The sequence below is a fragment of the Bacillus rossius genome, chromosome 10 (genome assembly GCF_032445375.1).
Source record: "Bacillus rossius redtenbacheri isolate Brsri chromosome 10, Brsri_v3, whole genome shotgun sequence".
In the NCBI taxonomy this organism is placed as follows: domain Eukaryota; kingdom Metazoa; phylum Arthropoda; class Insecta; order Phasmatodea; family Bacillidae; genus Bacillus; species Bacillus rossius.
The window spans coordinates 22,491,448-22,514,432 of record NC_086337.1 but is presented as its reverse complement, the minus strand read 5'-3'; the positions used below and the strand labels follow the sequence as shown (position 1 = coordinate 22,514,432).

Sequence of the window (22,985 nt, the reverse complement as noted above, 5' to 3'; positions counted from 1 at the left end):
ATTCTTTGTCGGGCCAAAATCTGCTGCTTGCCGGCCATGTGACGACTTCACACTTTGAGACGAGTTTAGTTCTACCATTGAACCAATGAAATAGTGTGTGGGTGCACCAATTACACTAGTTGACAACCCTGTACATCATCAGCCAACATCGATCAGCAGAAGGCGGCCGGTCATGAAGTTTTTGGAACACTACAGTTAAAACTATTATTAATTTTTAATTTTGGCTTTGTTATATCACTGTAAACAATATAATGATTCTCTTGTATTATTTGTACCCAAACTTTATATTTTGGGACCACAAACCTAATCTATTAATGCTTCTTGTGTCAACCTACTCTTTACAATAGTTATTTTTTTCCGGATTTCTGACTAGGTTTCACATCCATCTTTGTGTTTAATTTACCTTTACTGTGTACCAAAGTGTGTACTATTCCTAAATCTATGATATACTGTTTTTGTTATTTTACATTTTCATAACCATATTTTTGGATCCTGCCGAATGATTGTGAGGTGTTGTGATTGATCTTCTAATGCGTTTTACTTTAAAAACTTTGCGTAAGTGTTTGTTTGTTGTTCAAATCTTTTATCTTTGCACGAATTCTTAGCTTGGTGCTATTATACAAACCTCGCCAAAGTTGACTGGAAATGTATTTAATAACATCATTTAACACTTTTTCACGTCATAATGGTTAACCTTAACAAAACCGAACATTTACTTCATCTTAGTTTGAGTTCACATTCACTCCAACTGTGCATACTCTTCGTCTGTTTCAAAAACTCATTAAAAAAAAAAAAAAAAAACACTGATCTGTCAATGCTGTTAAATATTAAAAATCGGTACCAGAGTGGTTTGTAGACTACTGTAAGTTTTGCATACCCAATGAAATGAACTAAGAATTCTTCCAAACTAATATTCCATGCAATTTGCATGAATCAGACATGAAATAGACTGCCTTATTTTTTAAATTTATTTTCCCCACTATCTCAGGTATTTTTCTCAGTATCTTTTAGCTGGTAATTGTGAAGTTTAGGTCTTCTTTAGAAAAAAAAATTCAAATAAAATTTCTCAAATGTGGCTTTGGTTGCAGTCAATGTTTCTATACCTGCAAAAGAACATTATTTAAACAAGACTAATTTTTTTTCTATTTTAAAATTAAACCCTACTTAATGAACCGTGATTGGAGCAAACAAAGAGCGCACAGTCATCTATTTTGTGCTTTTTATCCCTAGTTTCTACTTGTTGTTTAGTAATTATTTGAAATAAGAAATAAAACATTGCAGGTAGACAGGGCTGCATTCTGCTTTCGCTCATTCATGTTCCAGGAAGCTGAGTGACACAGACTTGCAATCAGAAATACATGTTTCGAAAAAAGTCTGACCAGGACTTCTTGGGATAATTGACCTAAGGCAGCAATGCCCAAAAACTCAATTTTCAAATTTTTTTTAAATTCATTAATTTCACAATCATGTTCTGTTAAGGTTAAGTAAGTTTTCACCATAGAATTCCTTAGTAATATAAAATTGTCCTGTTTCTTTCCATTAGCCCATAAGGATATAAGAAAAGATTTAAATAATGGCTTTGGCTCCAGTCCATAGATAATAATTTTATTTATTTATTTGATTTGTAACATGCCACACCAACAGCATAAGGCTCCAACGGTGGGCACAACATTTAGGACAAGTACAAAACAAATACAGTAACATTAATACTAGAACAGAACAAATACAGTAACATTAATACTAGAACAGAACAAATACTAGAACAAAACAATTACAAGAACAAAACAAATAGTAGGACAAAAATACAAGACAACACAACACAACATACAAATATCCATATGAATACTTAAATTCAAATAATTACTTACACTTACAAAAAGTTTCATGAGAGTAACATGGTTAAATTTATATATATAGAAAATTGTTAGATTAATTTAATGTACAATTATATAAGATTAATAAAATATTAGTAATAATGAGAATTTTACTTGGTGTTGTGTCTATTATAGTTTGTAATGAGTCTATAAATAAGATCATTCTTGTTATAAATAGTACATACTCTAGAAAAGAGGCGAGAATTGAATTGGGGGATTCTCAATCCGGTGTTATCAAGAATATTGCTACATTTAATTTTATAGTTATAAATATTATGAACAAAAAGAGTCCAAATAGGCTGTATGGTCTGCTAGAGGAATAAGATTGGGATGCGGAAAGGAAAATCTCTTTGAATTATTAGTTATTAGTTAGTTTGAATTATTAGAATTAGAAAAAAACTGAAATTTTTTTACCAGAAGTACCATGTGTTACGTTGTCTGTCTGCTGTTTTGAAAACACCTTCGGTGTTTTTTATAGGTGTTTTTCTGAGACGTAATATAAGTGAGGCTGCTGTTTCCAACACGATGGCGGAAGAAGATCCTACTAAGAAGAGGCCGCTCATCGAAGACACCCAGATCATCGACGCTAAGAAACAGAAAGTTGAAGTCGATAGAATTAAGAGGAAGAAAGTTGCATTGCTGATGTGTTACTCTGGATTGGGGTATTTGGGCATGCAAAGGTACGAACCATAATTTCTATAGACATCGGTGGAATTTTGTGATACAAGTTAATTACTTTTGATTCCAATAATTTAAAATGATTAATTTCTTAGGGAAGATTTAAGTAAAGGAATTTCTGCCAAGCTAAGGGTCCTAAGTTCATTCAACCAAGACCATGTAATCAGCACACTACGAATATGACCGAGGTTCAATCCCCACTTGAATTAGTTCAGTTTATCGCATGTAGTTGATCTTTTTTAATATTTACTGGTTTGCTCAAAGGCATTTGACAAATCCTGTTATATGAGAATAAATTAAATAAATAAAATATTTGTTATTAACTTATTTTATTAAACTTTTAGTGGCTCGGTAGTGAGCATCGCTGGTTAGCAATTGTCACATTAAAAAAAAATTAAAGGAAAGGTGCATAGAATACAAAATTAAAAAAAAAAAAATACATTTGGATATTTAGTTATTTGGACACAAATATTTATCGACAGAATACAAGGAATGAGAAATCAAGACGTCCTTTATTTTTTCTTACAACAAACTGATAAAAAGTGTACTTGCTTAATGTAAAAAGAGGGTATGATTGACAACTTTGCTAATGTTTCTTATTAAATTTTCCCTAGCAGTTACAGTATTTACTGAATAAATTCTGTTAAACAAGAAGTTTCAAAGTCACCCCACAATTTAATTTCATCTCATGTTATATTTTTGTGCTTTTAAAGATTTAATTTCTCTGATTTACATTAAGATTTTCGGCAGATGATCTTTTCACATGCTCTAGGTAAGGTTTTAGAGCATTTGAAAGGAGTAAGATTTTCATTTTTAGAGTTCCACAGGAATTTTCCCGCCACCTTTGCATTTTCTATCATCTCTGTTGTTTGTTGACATTATACTGTCGTAAACAAGCCTTTTACTTCTTACCTTGATTCCCTCAGAGTTTACAAGGGAACTAGAATAATAGGTGATACCTGGCTGACAGTTCTTATAATGAAATGTATCTCCAGTAACAAATAATGCTCTTTATATTATTCAAACTGCATTTAATTATCTCAAAACTTTACTACAGCTATACAATGAAATATTTGCTCGGCACTCTCCTAAATAAGTACAAGAGATAATATCCACCATATCATGCATTTTAGGACACCCTTGTATTGTGCTGGCTTCTCACCTCGTGAATGGAGTTGGGCAGAGAGGTCGCAGATGTGGAAAGCAAGACCCCATTCCTCTCTGCGGTTACCGCTTTCGTACCTCTGCACGCGCCCGGGGTGAGGTACGGGGCTCCGAACGTTGTCCCGAGAACTTGCTGACAGCGCATTGCCTTCTGCGGCCTGCATGTGCGAAACTAAAGAGCTCTCTACTTTGCCTCACATCACATTGTAACATACCGGAAATGATGTGTCTTGAGGCTCGTGGTCCGGAAGTTCCTTCTCTGTGGGTCGGTGTTGCCTTAAATTCACTCCCCCTCCCCCATAGGTCATTAGCATCATCAATACTGTGACTGTACCAGGGTATTTACTATGTTCCCAAAGTCCCAAAAAAGTCCAGAATTGAATAAAATGTTGCATAAGTCACTAAGAAGTTTATTAGGTATATGTAATCTATATTTTTTAAGTGTCTCTAAAATTTTCTGCTGATGATGGAATGCTATATCACCATAAAATAACTTAGGTTATATGTTTATGGTTTTTTTTGATAAGAGTGTTTTTTGGCATCTGAACCGATGACTTGAGGGTTAAGGCAGGGGTACATAATAATACAGTAAATAGGGCCTAATTACATATATACACATGTCCATCCAGCCATTACACAAGATGTTTCTTTATCAGGACGGCAGCTGACTTACAACCTAAACAAACATGATAATGGATATTAATACTGCACCCAACAAACACACTGAAAAATACATTTTAGCATACAGTAACTGTTTTCTATCCAAGTCCCTACTTCAGACTCTCTACACAAGACACATTTTGCCAACCCTGTTTGGTAGCCGCCATAATTAACTAAACAATGTTTCACTGAGTTTATTAGTTTCAACAAGATTATTAGTTCTAACTTCTCGCAGCACTCCGGCAATCAAGCTTCAGTAAAACTTATTGGTTAATGTTGATTAGTTCCCTCTGGGATGCTGGGTTAATCTCGATTCGTTACACCAAAAGAAAATTTAACTACACTTAATTTGCCCGCTGACTCTGCAAGCTTACTGTACATTAGTTATTCGCCTCAGTCATGCTTCGGTGACGGACTCACCAGCCTGTTCCTTGCTGTCGACGGGGGATTGCCGACTGGTAACGGGTCGTGTTCTCGTCGGGCTGGGTGCCCGATCACTGTGGAGCTGGATGACCCGTTCCTTCTCCATTCCATGAAACTGTACGTCACTGACCAACTCCCAGCTCGCTCCTGGATAGCAGCACGAGTGTTGCCGCGTGGATCAGCGTGGGCCGGTTTGCAGCGAGTAACCGTTCTTTTCTTCACCGACTCACCATCGGAACTTGCAGGGGCAGTGACAGCCTTGTGATACCTTACTCGGTCTGGACCAGGATCCCGTCATCCGTCGACATGCTTGGCCAATGCTCACTGACTGGCTTTTCTTAGTGCTTGTGGACTCGACACTGACGAGACCTCCCTGTTGCAAGCATGACAAGTAGTCCAGGATCCTGGTCAGAGTCCCTCGTAGATTGACTGAAGGCTCGGTCGCACAGGCCGTATTATATTTTATTTTTTTCATTTTCTAGTAATTATTATTTTTTAAAGGTTCTTACTGAAATTATACCTCCCTTGCATTTGTGGTTTTGTCATAACGATTTTCAACAGATATTCATGTAATGTAATACAATTGGTGTAAAAAGGTGAACAAGTATTTGTAATTATTATAACTTGCGTGCATTTTATCACCCATTATATTTAACCGTGTGAATATCTGTTTAAAATTGTTGTGACAGAAAAAACAAATCTAAAGAAGTTATTGTTTTAAATTTACATAAATAACCTTCAAATAACAATAGCAATGATGAGAATCAGCATGGTGTGTGAGACAGCTTCTCGACTGCATTTTTTTCTCACAGCAGACCCTGTATTTTTACTCAGAGTACGAGTGATGTCAGACTTTTTGACCAAATCTAGTAAACCTTCTGACAACTGCAGCACCGGGGTGATTTACACTGGCTTTTCTTTTTCGTACACTAGCTGACACTTCACCACTTTCTCCACTGTCACCAGTCCTAACTATGTCTTCTAACCACAAGGGCAAGGTAGCCTTGTAACGAGCGTATGTTCCGTCACAAGATTGCTGTTTAAATTAAACTTAGGCAAAAAAATGCAATTATTTTGCCAACATTGAATATTTGCCACGTTTGCATTAGTTTATGCGTGATTACAAGAAATATTGTATAGGCAAAAAAAAAAACTATTAAATTTTATTCTGGGAATCCAAACAGTTGGAGCTGGTTTTTGGTTGAAGGAATCCTGGCACAAAGACGATCGAAGAAGACCTGATGAAGGCGCTGTTGAAGAGCAGCCTGATAACAGAGGAGGCGTACATCACGCCCCAGCAAGTGATGTTCCAGCGAGCGGCACGCACGGACAAGGGCGTGTCTGCGGCCAGGCAGGTGGTCTCCCTCAAACTGCGTGAGTCGTGTTGATACCGTGGATGTTTGTTGCACGTACTGCTTGGAACTCACGCGTCAGTCAGTCAGTAGTTTGGTTCAGCGAGGTCACAACTGGTATTTGAAAACCCCGGGAGGGACCAGATAAATTAATGGCGTACCACTGATAATAATGACCAATTATTTATTAATGGTTTACACAAATAAAAATCGAAATGTTAGTTCGTTCAAAATCTTAAAATTTCCAAAAGTTTGTCACGGATTGATTTGAAATTTCGACACAACGTTGTGTTTAAATGCACGCGTGTTTTTATATACCTATGTCACACCTGTGACAGGTAAAAAGATAGATAAAAATATAGATAGGTAAAAATATATGTGTAAATGATTGTGTATTCTGTTAATGATTGTGTTTCTGTTAATCCAGGCATAGAAACACAGATATAGAGAAAGGTACAGAGAGACAGTGAGGAATATATATAGATATATATATAGATGGAGAGAGATATAGATGTGGAAATAGATTGAGATATAGATAGAAACACAGATACATAGAAATTTGTAGAGGAAGAGACATAGAGGGATTTTTTTATATATGAAGAAATATAGTAATATTTATAGAGGAATGTATATAAAGAGATTTTAGGGTAAATTTTGTGGTGTGTTTAAAGTTTTGTTTTTAAGAAACATTATTGAAATTTTGATGGTTTAACCGAAGTTCAAACCCAGAATCTCTTTAGTCTGCAGTCCCACCACTTGGCATGCTTGTTCTGTGTGGCAAGTGTTCAGTTGTACGTTACCCCGTCTCTTGTCGGGCACGGCAAACGGAGATTGCCTGACCATGGAACAGAAATAAGGATGGCTGCAGTGGGATTTGAATCTGCTTCCTCTCAAATACAATTCCAATTCCTACTAATATTATAAATGTGAAAGTGTGTTTTTCTGTTTGTCCTTTTTTCACGCAGCAATGAAGCAATGGATTGACATGATTTTTTGCATATAGATAGTTTTTGGCCGGATAGTGACATAGACTACATATAATTATGAAATTCCATCTCTAAGGGAGTGAAAAAGGGGTAAATTCGGTTTTTATAATAGAAAATCATAGGTGGTAGGTAATAGACACACAGTGTGTTTGAGTCATTTCTCTATGTCCACCACACAATCATCTAGTAAGGTCTGCCAACTTCCTATCCTTCTCCTTGGCGAAACCCATCCGCTTAGTGAAGCTCGCGGCTGCTAGCGAACTAAAGGCGCTAATAACAGTTTAGTTTAGAACTCCGTCAGTAGATGGCGTTGCCTTGAATTTGTAACGCGCTATCGTTTGGTGCGTCCATCACGTCTTGCCTAGGGGTTACCTGCCTCCCCACAAAATGAAGCTGAAGATTGGCGTCCCGGATTTGCTGATGCGTAGCCTTGATGCACCGAGATTATGCAATCAATGGGACTTTAAAATCAAAATTTCCTATTTTACAAGTGTATTTCTTACAAACTTAAAACTCGTTACTGATGTTCCTTAAAGTTTGATGTGTTTTTTCCGGGCAATGCCAGGTACTTTAGCTAGTGATTTATAATTGTTTTGCATCACCTCACTCATTTTTATTTTTACAAATTCTGTTTATACAGCAGTGGATCCACGTATATCATACTAAAATACCCAATAACTTCCCTTGAATCTGCTGTTATATTCATAATAAATTTATTACTATACCTTTCAGTTTGTATTGGACTGCTGTAGCTGTTAAAACACAACATACAATACTAATTTGCTGTAAAAATTCAGTCAAGGTATTTTTTTTGTTATATACATTCTTTCAGACATTTTATACTACAGTGTAGTAAAGTCTGAAAAGTGTAGAAATAACAAAATTTTAACCAGATCCAACAGCAGAATCATTTTACAAATTCTGAAAAGCATGTAAGCTACAAGGTTCAATAACATTGCTGTCATTAGAAAGATTTTTAAAATAAAAGAGCAGTAAAAACAAGAAAACAAATGTAAAATATTTATAAGTTAGATTTATGAGTATCATTATTGTTAGCTGAGGATTGTGTATTGTCTAGTAGTGAGATTCAGTTCAGGAGAAGAATGAGAGACACGTAGGAGTAATGCTTACCCATTCACAGCAATCACTATACTTATAATTTAAAAAAATTAGTATTTGTCCTATTGAAAATGTAATCTTTGCTAAAGCTGAATGAAAGCTGGATTTAAATTATAATAATCTTGTGGTGTAAAATGCAAGAAATTTACAAACCTGGCCATGAATTAATGCCTTCTGACATATAAAAACATATTTTTGATCCACCTGATTAGGATACCTACATAAATATAGAGTTATATTCTTGAAAGCTCAAGGGAAAAGTTATGTTGCCATTTATCATGAAACAATTGCAATGGTATTGAAGTGTGGTGACAGTGTAAAAAAAAATTAGGCAGTGATAATTTTAAAATAAATTATATCCTGGAAATATATTTCAAATATTTGTAGATATGTAATTATAAAAATGGTGAGATGGACGAAGAAAACAAAACATAAAGTATTGATGATTTCATTACTCCCTGAAAAGTCATTAAGTAGCCTGTTATAAATTTAGTTACGTAAAGCCTTTTTACTCTTGTGTTAAACTTTGCTTGTGTTATACTTATTAAACATGAGGGGTTGGCATTAGTTATCTTAACATGGAGCTGGAAATAGTGAATTAACAGTGATGGGAACAGCTTAGTTGAAAAACTACATGTTTTGCAGGCTTTCTGAACAGGATAACACTTCGTAATGCTGGGGAGTGGAGGGAGAATGTTTAAATGGCGTTAGCCACTGGGTTTTTTCTGCTTCTTTGTGCTGTGGCTGCTAGTTAACATCTCTTCAACCTCCTCTTTCACCTTCCCAGGTGACCTCATATCACAGTGTTCTTTGCATTCTCTGCTTTTTAAACTACAGCCTTAAAACTACATTTTTTTAACTGCAGCTTGCTGTTTCATAAAAGGCCATGTAAATCATTCCGCTGATAGTGGCACCAGAAATGCTCTAGTAAATATCATATAAATTTACTGATTTAAATATATATATATTTTTAAATTTCTATATTTCTGAATTGTGATTTCCACTGTATAAAGTATTTTTCATAAACTCATAATCAAAATGTTTATGGTATTTTCAGGTAAATATTGTATATTACTTTAACAGTGAGAGTAAATAGTATTTACAGCTGTGACAGCTATTAAATCTAAACCTTAGGTTGGAAATGTTTCATTGAATATTAAGTTATTCAATTCAAATTGAATAATCACATATCCATATTAAACTTGGTGAGAATTTGGGAAGAAATTGTAGTGATCTGTGTACAATATTTAAATGAACTCAACGTGTGCTATTTTAACTTTTTATGGGGGTTGTGGCAGTCATGTGGTTCTGATAAATTTCCAGGAAAGCCAAACCAAGATGTTTTGCGAGTGGGAAAAGTGGTGGATGTGACATGAGCTGTTAAGTTTTGTGGTACTTCTGTTTCCCTCTGCTAATTCTGTAATTGCTGCTCCGTCTCATTATTTGTCTCTAACGTCCCTATGTACAAAACACATTAAACGCCAAAATGTTTTTGTCAGTTAACAATGCTATCCTTTGGAGGAAAGTTGAAGGATACATGTAATTAATTTTATTTGAACACATACTCAACTGTGGTGCTATATTTAACATTAACATTTAAAAATTAAATGACTTGCATAGCACCTCACAGGAATAATAAATTTGCGGCATCAATAGATTTCTTATTGCTAATTGACCCCAATATAATTTTACTGTCATGTAGTTAATATTATTAAGCCAAGTATAAATAACACAACCACTTTGCTTATTACTGATATTGAATTTGTTGAATTCATTTTCTAATTTTTACAACTTAATATTATTTACTTAAATTTGTGAAAACTAAATATTTTGATTTGTTACTGGTATTTATTAATAGGCTTAGAAATAAACATGACAATCCCATGGATAATAATCTTACAATAATACTGTCACAGTTTAATTAAAAGCTTTTTATATTTTGCTAAAGGAACATATTGTGGAAGCATTTTTTTTGCAGGGCTGCGATTTTTACATATAATGTACTTTTTTTTTAATAAGATGTAACGAGAATCCTCATTTTTTCTTGACAAATTTCAGCAACTGTTACTGCAAAAATTCCATTGTTTAACAAGTATAATTGTCTTCATTTTTAACCAGCGAAAGGCTTAGTGAACAGTGAATTAAGATATGTAGGATTAACACAGGATTGAGAATTATTAATGAACCAAAACTATTAAGTTTCACTATTTGATTTTTTTAAAAAGTGAGTTTAGACTTATAATTTATGTTTGAAATGTTTACATTGTACTGTATTTCGTTGATCTGTACTGTATCTGAATAACGTCTTTGTACATTTATTTACAGCTGAGAAATCAAAGGTGGAAGAGATAAATGAACACTTGCCAGAACAAATCAGAGTGCTTGGCCTGAAACGTGTGACAAAAAATTTCAACAGCAAATCATCTTGTGATGCCAGGACATATTCTTACATGTTGCCAACGTTTGCTTTCACGCCATCAGGTCAGGCTGTCGATGAAACTTTTCGCATCTCTCCGGAGATCATGGAGAAAGTTAGGGAAACAATGAAGTTATTTGAAGGCACACACAATTTCCACAATTTCACTTCTAGAAGGTAAGAAGCACAGTTTTATTTTCTACCTACTTGTGTAATGTAGAAAATAAATGTATTGGCAGGTGAGCGTACATCACTGAAGAAAACTTTATAAAGGCAAACTCAGTTTTGTAACAGTTTGTTACAAAACAGCTACCAAAAATTGTGCCGTTCTGAGAAACTATGAGAGGGCGGGCAACTAGGAAGTGTAGCCTCCAAGACTTTTGGCTTGGACAGTGATTTAATATTAAAAAAAAAAAATAGCTTGTGCAAAGAATTGTATGTGACATGAGCATACTGTTGAAATGTCCCAGGACCACACGAGTCCGGACAGACTACAAAACTGCGGCATGCAACGAGACAATGTCTATAACGTAAAGTTCTTGTACAATAAACCTCACTTATCACATCTTCAGATTGCGCATATTCATTTAGCGCAATATTAATTTTACTGCCCCATTCTTAAATATCACGTCTGTAAATTTCAGTTGGCACGAAATCGCCACATGCAAAAAAAAAGTCCGTGCATATGCCGTCAGGCCATACAGTTGTTGCCTGGCCATAGACCGGGCCGTGATGAACTTGTCTATCCAGTGGCAGGGAACTTGCACTAATATAAAGCAATGTCTGCCCATTCGTCTGCCGGTAACTTTACATGTGCAAGCACCTGCAGTTGGAATTATTTTGGAATCATGGCATCCAAGTGAGTGTGTAACAGCCTTTATCATACAATCCAGTAATAATAGGTAATTTGTTATAAATTTTTTTGTAAAATTTCAGGTTACATGTAAAACAGGCCTGACAGGATTAATGGAAACCAAGCGGTGATACACGAATAAGCACTTTAATTTTTGAAAAATAAAATATAAATATCAGTAATATTGGTTTCACTGCCAGTAAAGGATAGCTTGGAAAGGTACACGACGTGAGTTGAAGATCATGCCCGGACGGGCAAGTCAACCAGCCAACTGACGTAACGATTTCCCGTTACGCGGTGTTGTATTTGTCGTACAAAGTATTCTATGGTAGTCTTATAAAGCTAAATGGTTTGACATATTTATCATTGAGCGTTATTATACACATTTATATTACATAAAGAATATTTCCCTACACAATTTGGAACACATTAAGTAAATTAGCCTTTGTTATTAATGGAGACCAATGCTTCAGAATACGTATGTGATTTCGGATAACACTGCTACGATGCCAGCTGTAACTGCGTTACTTTTGTCCCACCGTGAATCTCTCCCAACATATTGCCTAGACTTACGAGGCCACTTGAAGAAGGGGTGAATTTATTTGGTTTGTGGGTTTTGGCCACCTCCAAGCTGTAACGATCAGTCTCCGTAGTTGTGGTCAACACTGCAGATGGTGGCGGAATGCAGTGTCAACCGAAACTCAAGACTTTATTTGGTTGAAACTTGATGTGGCTAAAACTTACAAGGGAAGCCAATCAAGACATTGTTCATTGAGAAAAAAAAATAGTACCGATCCCAAGATACAAAAATAGCTTTTTTTTTTTTTTATAGTTTTTAGGAATTGAAAGATTTGGTAAATTACATTAAAAAGATTAATATTACAAGTAATCGAAAAACTCGTTTAATTAATTAGGTTGGTGTTGTATGTAGAGATGCGGGCGCGGGTTGCAGGAAGCCGCTGGACCCGAGCAACAACAGGTACATCATGAGCTTCGAGGCGGAGGAGCCGTTCGTGAGCGGGGAGCTGGAGATGGTGGTGCTGAAGGTGAAGGGGCAGAGCTTCATGCTACACCAGATCAGGAAGATGGTGGGGCTGGCCGTGGCCGTCGTGAGCGGCCTGGCGCCGGCGGAGACCGTGTCGCGGGCGTGGAGGACCGCCGAGCGGCTGGACATTCCCGTGGCCCCGGGCGCCGGCCTCGTGCTGGAGGAGGTACGTCTGCTTGGGTCGGTGCGATCATTCACATTTGGGAATACATATTAACCGTGTTTTATCGCATAATCGTCGCAACCATATTTTAGGCTGTCAAAATTGGGATAAAAAAAACTTCTCGCGTAAACGTCGCATGATGTTTTTGGTCCCGCTAGTAGATGCCGAGTGCTTTGTGTAAGTATCTTTTCCGTATAAAACGATGTATTTTAAAGTAGAAATCTAATATTTATTCGGTCATTACCACTTACCGTACTTAATAAATTAACAGAAAAATACAAAGTTGTTTGATGTGTAAATTTTCTTATAAAGACGTTTTTAAACGTTATTTCCTTTATCTGATTGTCTGCGTTACGGCAGCGTACCGCTTACAAAAATGTAGCTAGCGCATCATTCATGTTTGGTTATGTTGCTTCCCGTATAGAGCGTGCGCACGTAGTCGAGTATCGATATCTCGCCGATTGGATGCAACATGCACTCTCTGTCAGGTGCCGGTTAACTACATTTGATAGCCCGCATTCTTTCGTGGCAAGTGTGTACTACGACACGTTAGTTCACATCAGATTCAAGTGGCTTGCGTTCGCGTTAGAGTTTTGGTTTTTCTTTCTAAAGTTGAAGAAAGGTGTTTGTTTAAGGAATTATTAATAAAGATTGTTTGGCATGCTTTGTATACTCCACCTTTTTTTTTTAAATAAACGTACTTTCCATGAACAGGTTTTGTTTTTATGAATAACTTTACTTAACAAAAAAAATTTTTCCCACATAATCATCGCACCCCTACTTTTCAAACTTGATTTTAGAATAAAATGTGCGACGATTATACGAGAAAACACGGTAATTCAGTCTCAATAACTTAAATTTTTTTTTAATGCCTTGCTTCTGTCAGTTTATAGTCACACATTTAGTATGAATGGTTGGAATATGCCTCCTTAAATCATTAGGAAGGTATCAGCTTAAAAAAAAGTACATTCCTGCAAATAGTGGATACATATTTTGTATTACATTTTGCTGATATTTATGGTTATTGTACCATCAGGTATGTGATATAAAAAATGTTTTATAATATTAAAGGTCATGAAAAATTACTGAAATTGGTTCACTGGGTATTTTTTTGACACACTTTTAAGTGCACCACTTGCCTGGGGGTGGTGATAGATTGGTTTTTGGTTGAAACTGGAGACCATAAAAACCAGTATGACTTGACTACCTATGTTCAAACTCAAGTCAGTCCTTCTGAATGCAAGTCCAGTTCGTTTAGTGTTGCGCAGTCTTGCGCTTTGCAATTGTTTAAAAAAAAAAAAAAACATAATCACATCAAAGCTAGACTGGCAGCCCTTGTTAATTCACTCTGCTTCTGACTTAAGTGTTTAAATGAAAATTAAAATTTCAAAACATTGAGGGATGCTAAAGCAAGAATGAAACATAATAGAATTGTGATTTTTTATAGTAACAAAAAAACTTCTTTTGGTCAGATTACTGTAGAACCAATTTACATAATTGGTGCAAAGACCACAGTTGGATATTTTACCTAAAACCAGAGAATGATATTCTGTGTCAAAGGCCTTAGCTAGGTCAAAATAATAAGCATCTGCTTGACCCTTATTAGAAAATACGTTATTAATTGGGTTAAGAAAAGAAAGTTAGTTGTAGACATACCTTTTCTGAATCCAATTGTAATACCGTATTCACTCGCGTAATGTCCGCCCTCGCATAATGTCCGCACCCTTTATTTATATATCCTTAAAAGAAAAAATTAAAAATTTGCATAATGTCCGCACCAGTTGTCTACTGCGGGCAACACAACTTTGGCCACCCCTAAAGGACGCAGTATGAATGGAAAGTTGATGGCTCTGTAAACAAAGCCGTGACCTTGAGCTGTCCTTTCTCTCCTGTCCTGAAAGGGTGGGGAAATTCGTTGAACTGAACAAAGCACGGTAACGGTAAACACAGCTGACCAACACGCACGCAAGTTCAAGGCATGAGTTTCGCGTCAAGTTTTGTAGTGTAGAGTACAGAATGGGTAAATATAAATCCTTCACTGCGCGGTTTAAATTAAGAGTTGTTCGTTATGTGTAAGAGCATGGGAACAGGGCTGCTGAAAGGGAGTTTGAAGTGCACGAAAAAAGTGTTCGTCAGTGGCAGAAAATAAAAGAACAGTTGCAGTCAACAAATGCAACACAGCGTGGATCAGTCTTGTTTTCTGTTGAGGTAAGACACGCAGCGCAGCGTAAAAGAAACGTCAACTTTAATTAGTGTGTACCCTGTTTTACGTGTCAGGACAGAACAGAACCCCTCTTTGTTTACATTTGGTTGGAATCCCTCCCTTGGTCATTCTCACGCTCTAAATGTTTCCTTCCCCTTCCTCCTTCTCTACGTCACGAAGGCCATCAGATTGCCGGGAGAGGGGGGAGTACAGTGCGCAGCAGATGTGGAACTGGTGAGTCACTGCGCTGTTGCCAGCTCGCTGGTTCCCTACGCGCCGCACGTAAGGATATGGTACGGCTAAAATATTGCAGCCGTGCCGTTAATAGCCGTTTTAATCCATCACATATTAATCACATTAATAAGGCACACGTAACCACACTTATTTCAGTGTAGCGCGTAATTTTTTTTAATGTTCCGGCGGGTGCGAGACAGTTACCGGTGGCAATTACAGCAAAGTAAACATGGTCTAAGCCGGGTTGTTTGCAAGCGATCCCGCAGCAATATTCTTTTAAAATAGCTAGTGAAATCCAAATTGATTTTAGATACGTTTTGTGCCTTTTTAGTAATAATTAAGACACAAAATTTTGTATTTTTCCTCGCATAATGTCCGCACCCCATTTTTTTTTTGCCAAAAATGTGGTCAAATTACTGCGGACATTACGCGAGTGATTACGGTATATACATCCACAGAATACCTTTGTTACTTAGGTAGGGTCTACATTCAGAATGTGATGCTAAATATTATGGAAAGTACTACATACAATACTTTTTTTTTTCCAGATCCACTATGATCGCTACAATCAAAAGTTTGGTAAAGATGGAATACACGAGTGCCTAGATTGGCATGAATATGACGAAGATGTTGCAAAGTTTAAAAAGAAGTTCATTCACCCAGCAATCGTGGAAACAGAAACCAAAGAGAAGTCGTATCCTTTGTATTAATAAACGAGCTGTACCGGCCACGCATTCCTGTGGCACAGTCTGGTTAAATGGAAATGAAAGAAAAGAGAAAGCACACAATTTTTTTGTAATTTGTTTGAAGTAGATACACATATACTAAGCATCTCTATCTCTATAATTTCACTATATTTCTCTCTCTGTGTGTGTGTGTGTGTGTATATATATATATATAAAATCTATATCACTCGATCTCTGTCCATATATGTATCTATAGTTCTCTATATCTGTATACCTCCCTATCTCTATACTTCTCTATAGCTCTATGTATATATCTTCCTATGTATATCTTTGTCTTCACAAATGAGGAGACAAACACACAAACATGTATTTATAATTTTACTAGGCATGTGCGAGAAAGACTTTTTTGAATTCGAGACGAGATCGAGAAAGCAATTTAAAAATTCTCGAGAATCGAGTCGAGATCGAGAAATCTGTACTTTAGTTAACAGGATAATATGGTCCAAAAAAGTAAAACTCAATAATCTGACAAACATACATAATTATTCAATAATTTTATCAAGTATCCACAAAAGACGATGAATGAAACATTAGTTTACAAAGAAAGAACACTCTAGTGGCTAGCCTAATTTAAGGTCTAAAGCGGCTATTTAAAAACACCAGCTTTTCAACATTTTCAGCCAACAAATTTTCACGCCTAATGCTCACAGTGTTTCCAGCAGTACTAAATAGTCGTTCGCTTTCAACTTGTGTAGCTGGTATTGCCAGATACCTTCTTGCTACTTTAGCCAGAGCTGGAAAGCGTATCTTGTTGTTTCTCCACCAGGTAAGTGGGTCACCGTTCCTTGGAATTACATCTTCACGTAAATATATTTTTAGTTCTTCCTCCAGACTTGATGATTTAGTCCTAACTGATGATTGTGATGTCTTCTTCAACATTTCAAAACTTGACCACAGTGAGCAAGTCTCTTTAGCTTCAGTCACCTGCTCCAGTTCTGGTTCAGGACGATAATCATTTTCAGGTTGCTGATGTGAAGTGATGTATTTCGTGCACAACAACTTTTCATGGTCTTGCAATATCACAGTCTTGAATCTAGGGTCAAGCGTCATTGAAAGAAGATCTTCTTTCACACAAGAATATGAAGGAAATCTTGAATTTAAACCTCTTTGCAGTGATTTAGCAAATGCAGTACCAGATTTGCATTGGTCTGTTTGGACATAGTTTGTAAGCATTGCTTCAATTCCATATATCAATGGGATTTTTGATGACAGTGTTGGGAACTTTGAGTAACATAACTCGGTTGTGGCCTCATCTATTGGTTGCAAAATATGTATGTGCAATGCTAGCAGCTAGTTTCCACTCACTAGAGGTGAAGTTCTCCACTGCCATGCTCTCTCCTAAATCAGCAGAAATGGGCACCTGCTGCTCAACAAGACGTGACAGCATGGTGTATTCACTATTCCATCTAGTTGGCACCATTGGCAGTAGCTCGTGAACAGGTTTGTTTAGCTTCACTTGAAGTGCATGCAGCCTCTCACAAGCAACATTACTGTGTCGATAATGGCCAACAATAGCTCGTCCTTTTGCCAAAAGTGCTGTAATATCATGTTCATTTTTTGCATCGTGCAGTGCCAACTGTAGTGTATGTGCAAAACACTGAACATGATGAAATAAGGTTTTCCTTATGGCACATTTAAGGTTTTATGCATTGTCTTTTATGACATAAACTGGGACTTGATCAGTTGGCAAATTCCATTCTTCCATTGCCCCTACAAGCTTTGCATGTACTGCATCTGCAGTATGTGAGCCTGGTAAGTGGTAATTGCCAAGAATATGTCATTTTAATTTGAACTCTTCTGTTAGGTAATGGCCTGTAAGCGAAATGTAGCTTTCATGTCTCCTAGATGACCATGTATCGGTAGTGAAAGAAAGCGACTCCAGACCATTGATGGCATCTGTACTAATTTCATCAGCCAGTTTGGTTCTTTCCTCTTGATACAACTGTGGTATAACCGTCCTTGAAAATATTGTTCGCGAAGGAATCTCGTAGCTAGGTTCTAATTCGTTGATTAGACCTCTGAAGCCATGGTCATCCACCATGCTGTAAGGTTGAAAATCACAAGCCATCATGATAGCAATTTTTTTGTCTATTTGATTTTTCCTCACATCGCTGATGCAAAGCTTCTGTTTTTTTGCAACACACTCAAACATTGAAAGTTGTCGACTAGAAGTCTTCTTTTCTTCAGCAGTTATTTTGTTGAATTCTTTTTCAGCGGCTGGATGTTGTTTCAAGTGTCGCAAAAGTCCACTTGTCGAGCATGAAGGCGTTTTAATAATGTTTTTACACAATTTACATTCGCCACCTTCTTTCTTTTTTAAATAAAAGTTCCATATTGTGGCCATTTTCCGTTCTTTTTTATCCACACCACTAACACTTTCCTGCATCGCACTCAACTTTACTTGTTTTCGGTTTGCAATTACAACTTTACCTTTACACTCACTAACAGTTTATTTGCCTACTGTCGTATGTAAACATACGTTATTGACTCCATAGTCTATACAGTTTCCTTGAGCCATGGACGGTACTTGATCATGAAAGTCTGGACATTCACCACTATTGATATGTCACTATCGATACGGACCGCAATTTAAACATCATGTTGCTTGTTATATACTGCTGGCCGTGTGTATAACCTAAGGCCATAAAACAAAATGCAATCGCGGAAGAATTCTGCAGTCATGTTTATTTTTATTTTTTACCGTACCGTTTTACGTTGATACTTGATATTGATACCGAAAATGATTTATTTTTAACTTTAATGTTGCTTTTATCAACGGAAAATAATCATTTTCTTCTGTAGTTTAATGTGATAACCACAGCTTAATTCATTGTTTACGTTTACCGTTTCATGTAGTGACTTGTGAACGGAAGTTGTTCGTTTTTAACTTTTTAATAATTTATCGTGTATACTATCGTAACAAGTATATTTTATTTTATTCGATCTACGTTACGTTGAAGATATGTTAATTATTTCAACACGCAACGCAAAATGCTGCCTCAATATATTATATTACCTAACCTATTTCTTGTTTACAAAATTCTTGAAAATTCCGAGCCAAAAAAATTATCTCGAGACGAGATCGAGAAAATTTCTGTCTCGACTCGTTCTCGATGATGCCGAGACTCGCACATCACTAAATTTTACCTATCTATGTTTTTATCTATCATTTTACCTGTCACAGGTGTAACATAGGTATATAAAAAAACATACATTGTCGAATGCAACGTTTTGTTAAAATTGCAAAGCAATGTGTGAAGAAATTTTGGAGATTAGCTATTTTGAACAAACAAACATTTACATTTTTATTTATCTAGATCAAAGTAATTGGGGGATCAGACAAGATATGTTTCCAGCAGCAGCATGAGCTATAAGCAGCGTCTATTGACAGCCCGTCAGAACAGGGGTCAGAGTGCAATGCTACTGCAAAGTGCTTTGCAAACAGCAACAGGACACAGGGAGTCATCTCAAACTGACTGTAATCAGGCAGGCGGCCTCTATCCACGTATAGGCCCGTGGTATGTCTCCTGTTAACGAAAAGAAAGCGCCCTTCAGCCCGTTGAAACCGGGCATGGAACCAGAAACATAAAGGGATGGAGGCACGTCAAACAGATATACGTTCTGTTCTTCGACGAGTTGCAATTCAGTGTAGAAGCTGATAATAAATGTGGAACACAAAACAACCCAGCAAGGACTTGGGTTTGGATCCTCTATTTTTCTATGATCCGTTACATATTTTGACTAGTGTATATTGTTCTGGCACTTACAGAAAATTTTATTTAAATAGGTATTCCAGCAATGATTATCAGTATATCTGTATTTTTAATTTTATGACTTTTCACAATTTTCACTGAAGCACGTTTATCCTCTAAATAAAACTGAAATTTCCGAATCTTCAATTATATCAATACAAGTGCTAATAAAAAATTAACTTTTTATATATTTTATATCTTTAATTTTATATCAAACAGATATTTTCATAATAAAACTAGTAGTTTTTTTTTTGAGACATTGAACATGCTTGTTTGGTAAAATTTTGGTTCATAAAATGACGAAAATGAAAGTTGTCATCTTGCTACCATTTACTGAATATGGCCTATGTGTTCTTTACATGCTAAAAGCTATGTACAATAGTATGTTTGTATTCTCTGCCTGAGTTTTCTCGGTGCACTTGAAAACATTGTAACGCTTGAGAGGAGAGACTCATCGCTGGGTCTGGTTAATGACTTTGTTGGGAGAAGGGTAGGGAGAGTGACCGCATCATCTCTCGGTGACTTCAGAGTTCAGTGAGAGTAACTTTACTTGGGTGTTATGCACATGGTGTTCCTACCTACATTCTGCTGCAAACAGAAAACAAATCTTTAACGTGACCACATGATGCTGAACTGGTTGGTGACGCTGCCTCTTCACAGCTACGACGTGCGAGAGAACCACGTGAACGATACGGCACCAACGGAACAAGAGGAAGACGGAATCCAGGCAGGAGACGACTAAGTTGTATGTACCCTGTTCATAGCGGTAATGTGTTCACGAAGGTTTTATTTTATAAATAAAGTTGTTAAGTAAAGTGTGGTATTATTTTTAACTTTACCTTAATACATAATTTAGTTATTAACTGTCTGTTATATTTTAAACATCATTTTTCACAAAAAAAAAACTAAAAGGAAAATTTTTGCAGCAGATCACATCCTATAACTTTTTCTTGTATATTAGTTAGTTTTGGCACTTCAGTCATTTGAACTGAAACCTCTCTGTAACATGCACGTCCTGTGAGGAATAAAAGGTTGGGATCAAGATACTATAACTTATTCTCATTTGTTCATGAAAGTCCTGCTGTTGGTATCGGTGAACACACACACACACACCCTACTGCTGAGTTTGAATTAGTCTCACATTAAAGACAAGACATTACACGTGAGTACAGGTCACAAAAGTAAGGGAACTGAAAACTGGTCTTGAAAGTCGTGGAAAATCAAAAGTAGTGATTAGCTGGAGAACATATTAAAATGCACTAGTAATGAAATACTAAACACTGAATGAAACTGAGAGACACAAAGATCTATGAGCCAGCTGGTTTTGACAGTTTGTTGGTAAACAAGCCATATCAGTATAGGAGCCAGGAATTAGTTAACCGTGTAGCTTGCTCGACAGGGTGATTTTTGGAAAACCACGCAAAACCAAAAACAGCATAGCCAAATTGAGATTTGAACCCCTAAAATGAGATTTTAGGGTCTGACCATTGTGCAAAATTGCTCCATTCCTCCAGTTTACAGCAGGAAATTAATATCACTGGCAAATATAAGCTGTTGATTGCCTGTTGTGATTGCTTATCATTTACTACAATCAATCATCCACTAGTAGCAACTTGCAGTGAGGTTGACCAAGTGGCGTGCAAACATCACCGCGGGCGACTAGAGGGGTGAGGGGACGGATTCTGAGCCAAGGAGACCTGAGTTCATGGTCGACTGCGATTAGCTAAGTGCTCGGGACAGTGGTCTGGTTTAGTGCTAGTCAAACAACTGAGTGAATGATATGACATTTACTACCCCCATTAAAGTGAGCTCCATGGTCATTCATTACTCAGGATAAATTAAGAGATAAGCAGGTTCTGCAGAGACTCATATAGAATTATAGTGCTTACTTCCATATATCGGTTATAATAAAGTGATGTGGTAATAGTATTTTTTTTTATTTAATTTGTTACATGCCAAATAAACCTGTTGTAGCAATTATTATCCGTGGTATATCATTTAAATGTTTTTCATCATCTTTAACAATGGTGTTGCTCTGAAGATTCTTCTACACCAATAGTAGAATGACCTGGCTTGTTAGATTTTTGATAGTTTTATCATTTTTCAGGGGTTTAAAATTAAAGATTTCTACTTTTCAAAATTTTCTTGTTGGTTACGGGACAATATCTACCTATTCTCAGAATATCAAGTCTGGAAGTGGGTTAGAATTTTTATAAGTGAGTGAGTCCGTCCCACATCGAGCTGTATGTACTATATGTATGTGCGAGTGTGTGTGTATATACACACACACATACATACATACATACATATTTATATAGATTACACCATAAAAAATTTAATCTTGATATTTAAGATGGGTACAACTAGAGAGTGAGCAACCAGTCACCAGCATTATGAGTTCCTAATGATTTTCTGTTTACTTTACTACAGGATTGTCTTCACTTCCATATTTTAATGGTTGACTATTCACTTTTGATATATATCTGCATTAAACACACATTCTTTACAAGTTGTTCAAGCAGCTCCTAGCACTTTTACTCCTTGGTGGGCTACCAAAATTGAAATATATCTAGTTTTTCTGCAATAATGAGGAGAGTAGAGTTCTAACAAGTCATCGGGCAAGACATTTCCCGTGTGTAGAGCGACTATGGTCGACTGCATACGATTTCCGTTGAGCACCGGTGCTTGATAGTAGTCAAAGGTAATTTGAAATATTTAAGTGGAAAAATAGTCAATTATTCCTTTATCTATGATTATTGCTTTTGTTTCAGATTTTTCTTACCAATATGTGGTATCGTTTTCTTATAATTTCTGGGAGTTGGCAACATAAACTAGAATTAAATACTCACAGCCCTTGTTACGATGAACATAAAACGTAAGGTATCACAAGATTGAGCTCAGTTTAAGCAGAAGTAAAAATGAGAATGGGAAAACCAAATAGAATGAATAAAGCCAGCGAACAACGATTACCAGGCAAAGTGCACAGTGTATAATTTGATTCTTAATATTGTCAGCTGGGGATCTTGAGTATCAGTGACATACCAGCAATACAAAATGCCACTAAAGAAATCAAATGGGCCTATAACAGTGTTCATCACTCTCCATTTTCAGGCTATTTTTAGTTTACCAGTTTTATAGTAACAAAGGTGAGTACATTTTTGGTAAAGTTCCTGGTTAAAATTTTGGTGTATGATTATTTTATTTGAATCGCGAGAATTATACAGTATTTTAGTTCAAGTTTATAGGATTTTTTTTTACAGGATTTCTACATTTCAGTTTCCAGGATTTACCAGGAATTTTTTGTGTTGAGTCTAGGA

General features: G+C 36.3%; 1 protein-coding gene across 1 annotated transcript; it reads left to right on the top strand.

Annotated features, from left to right (window-relative positions):
* The first annotated feature begins 401 nt into the window (after positions 1–401).
* LOC134535838 (pseudouridylate synthase 1 homolog) lies at positions 402–20,483 on the top strand. The gene is made up of 7 exons (XM_063375161.1): positions 402–555; positions 2,353–2,554; positions 6,007–6,173; positions 10,582–10,849; positions 12,478–12,736; positions 15,719–15,865; positions 20,294–20,483. The coding sequence occupies exons 1-7, from the start codon at positions 531–533 to the stop codon at positions 20,408–20,410; spliced, it is 1,185 nt and encodes a 394-aa protein (XP_063231231.1). The 5' UTR covers positions 402–530; the 3' UTR covers positions 20,411–20,483.
* The last annotated feature ends 2,502 nt before the right edge of the window (positions 20,484–22,985 follow it).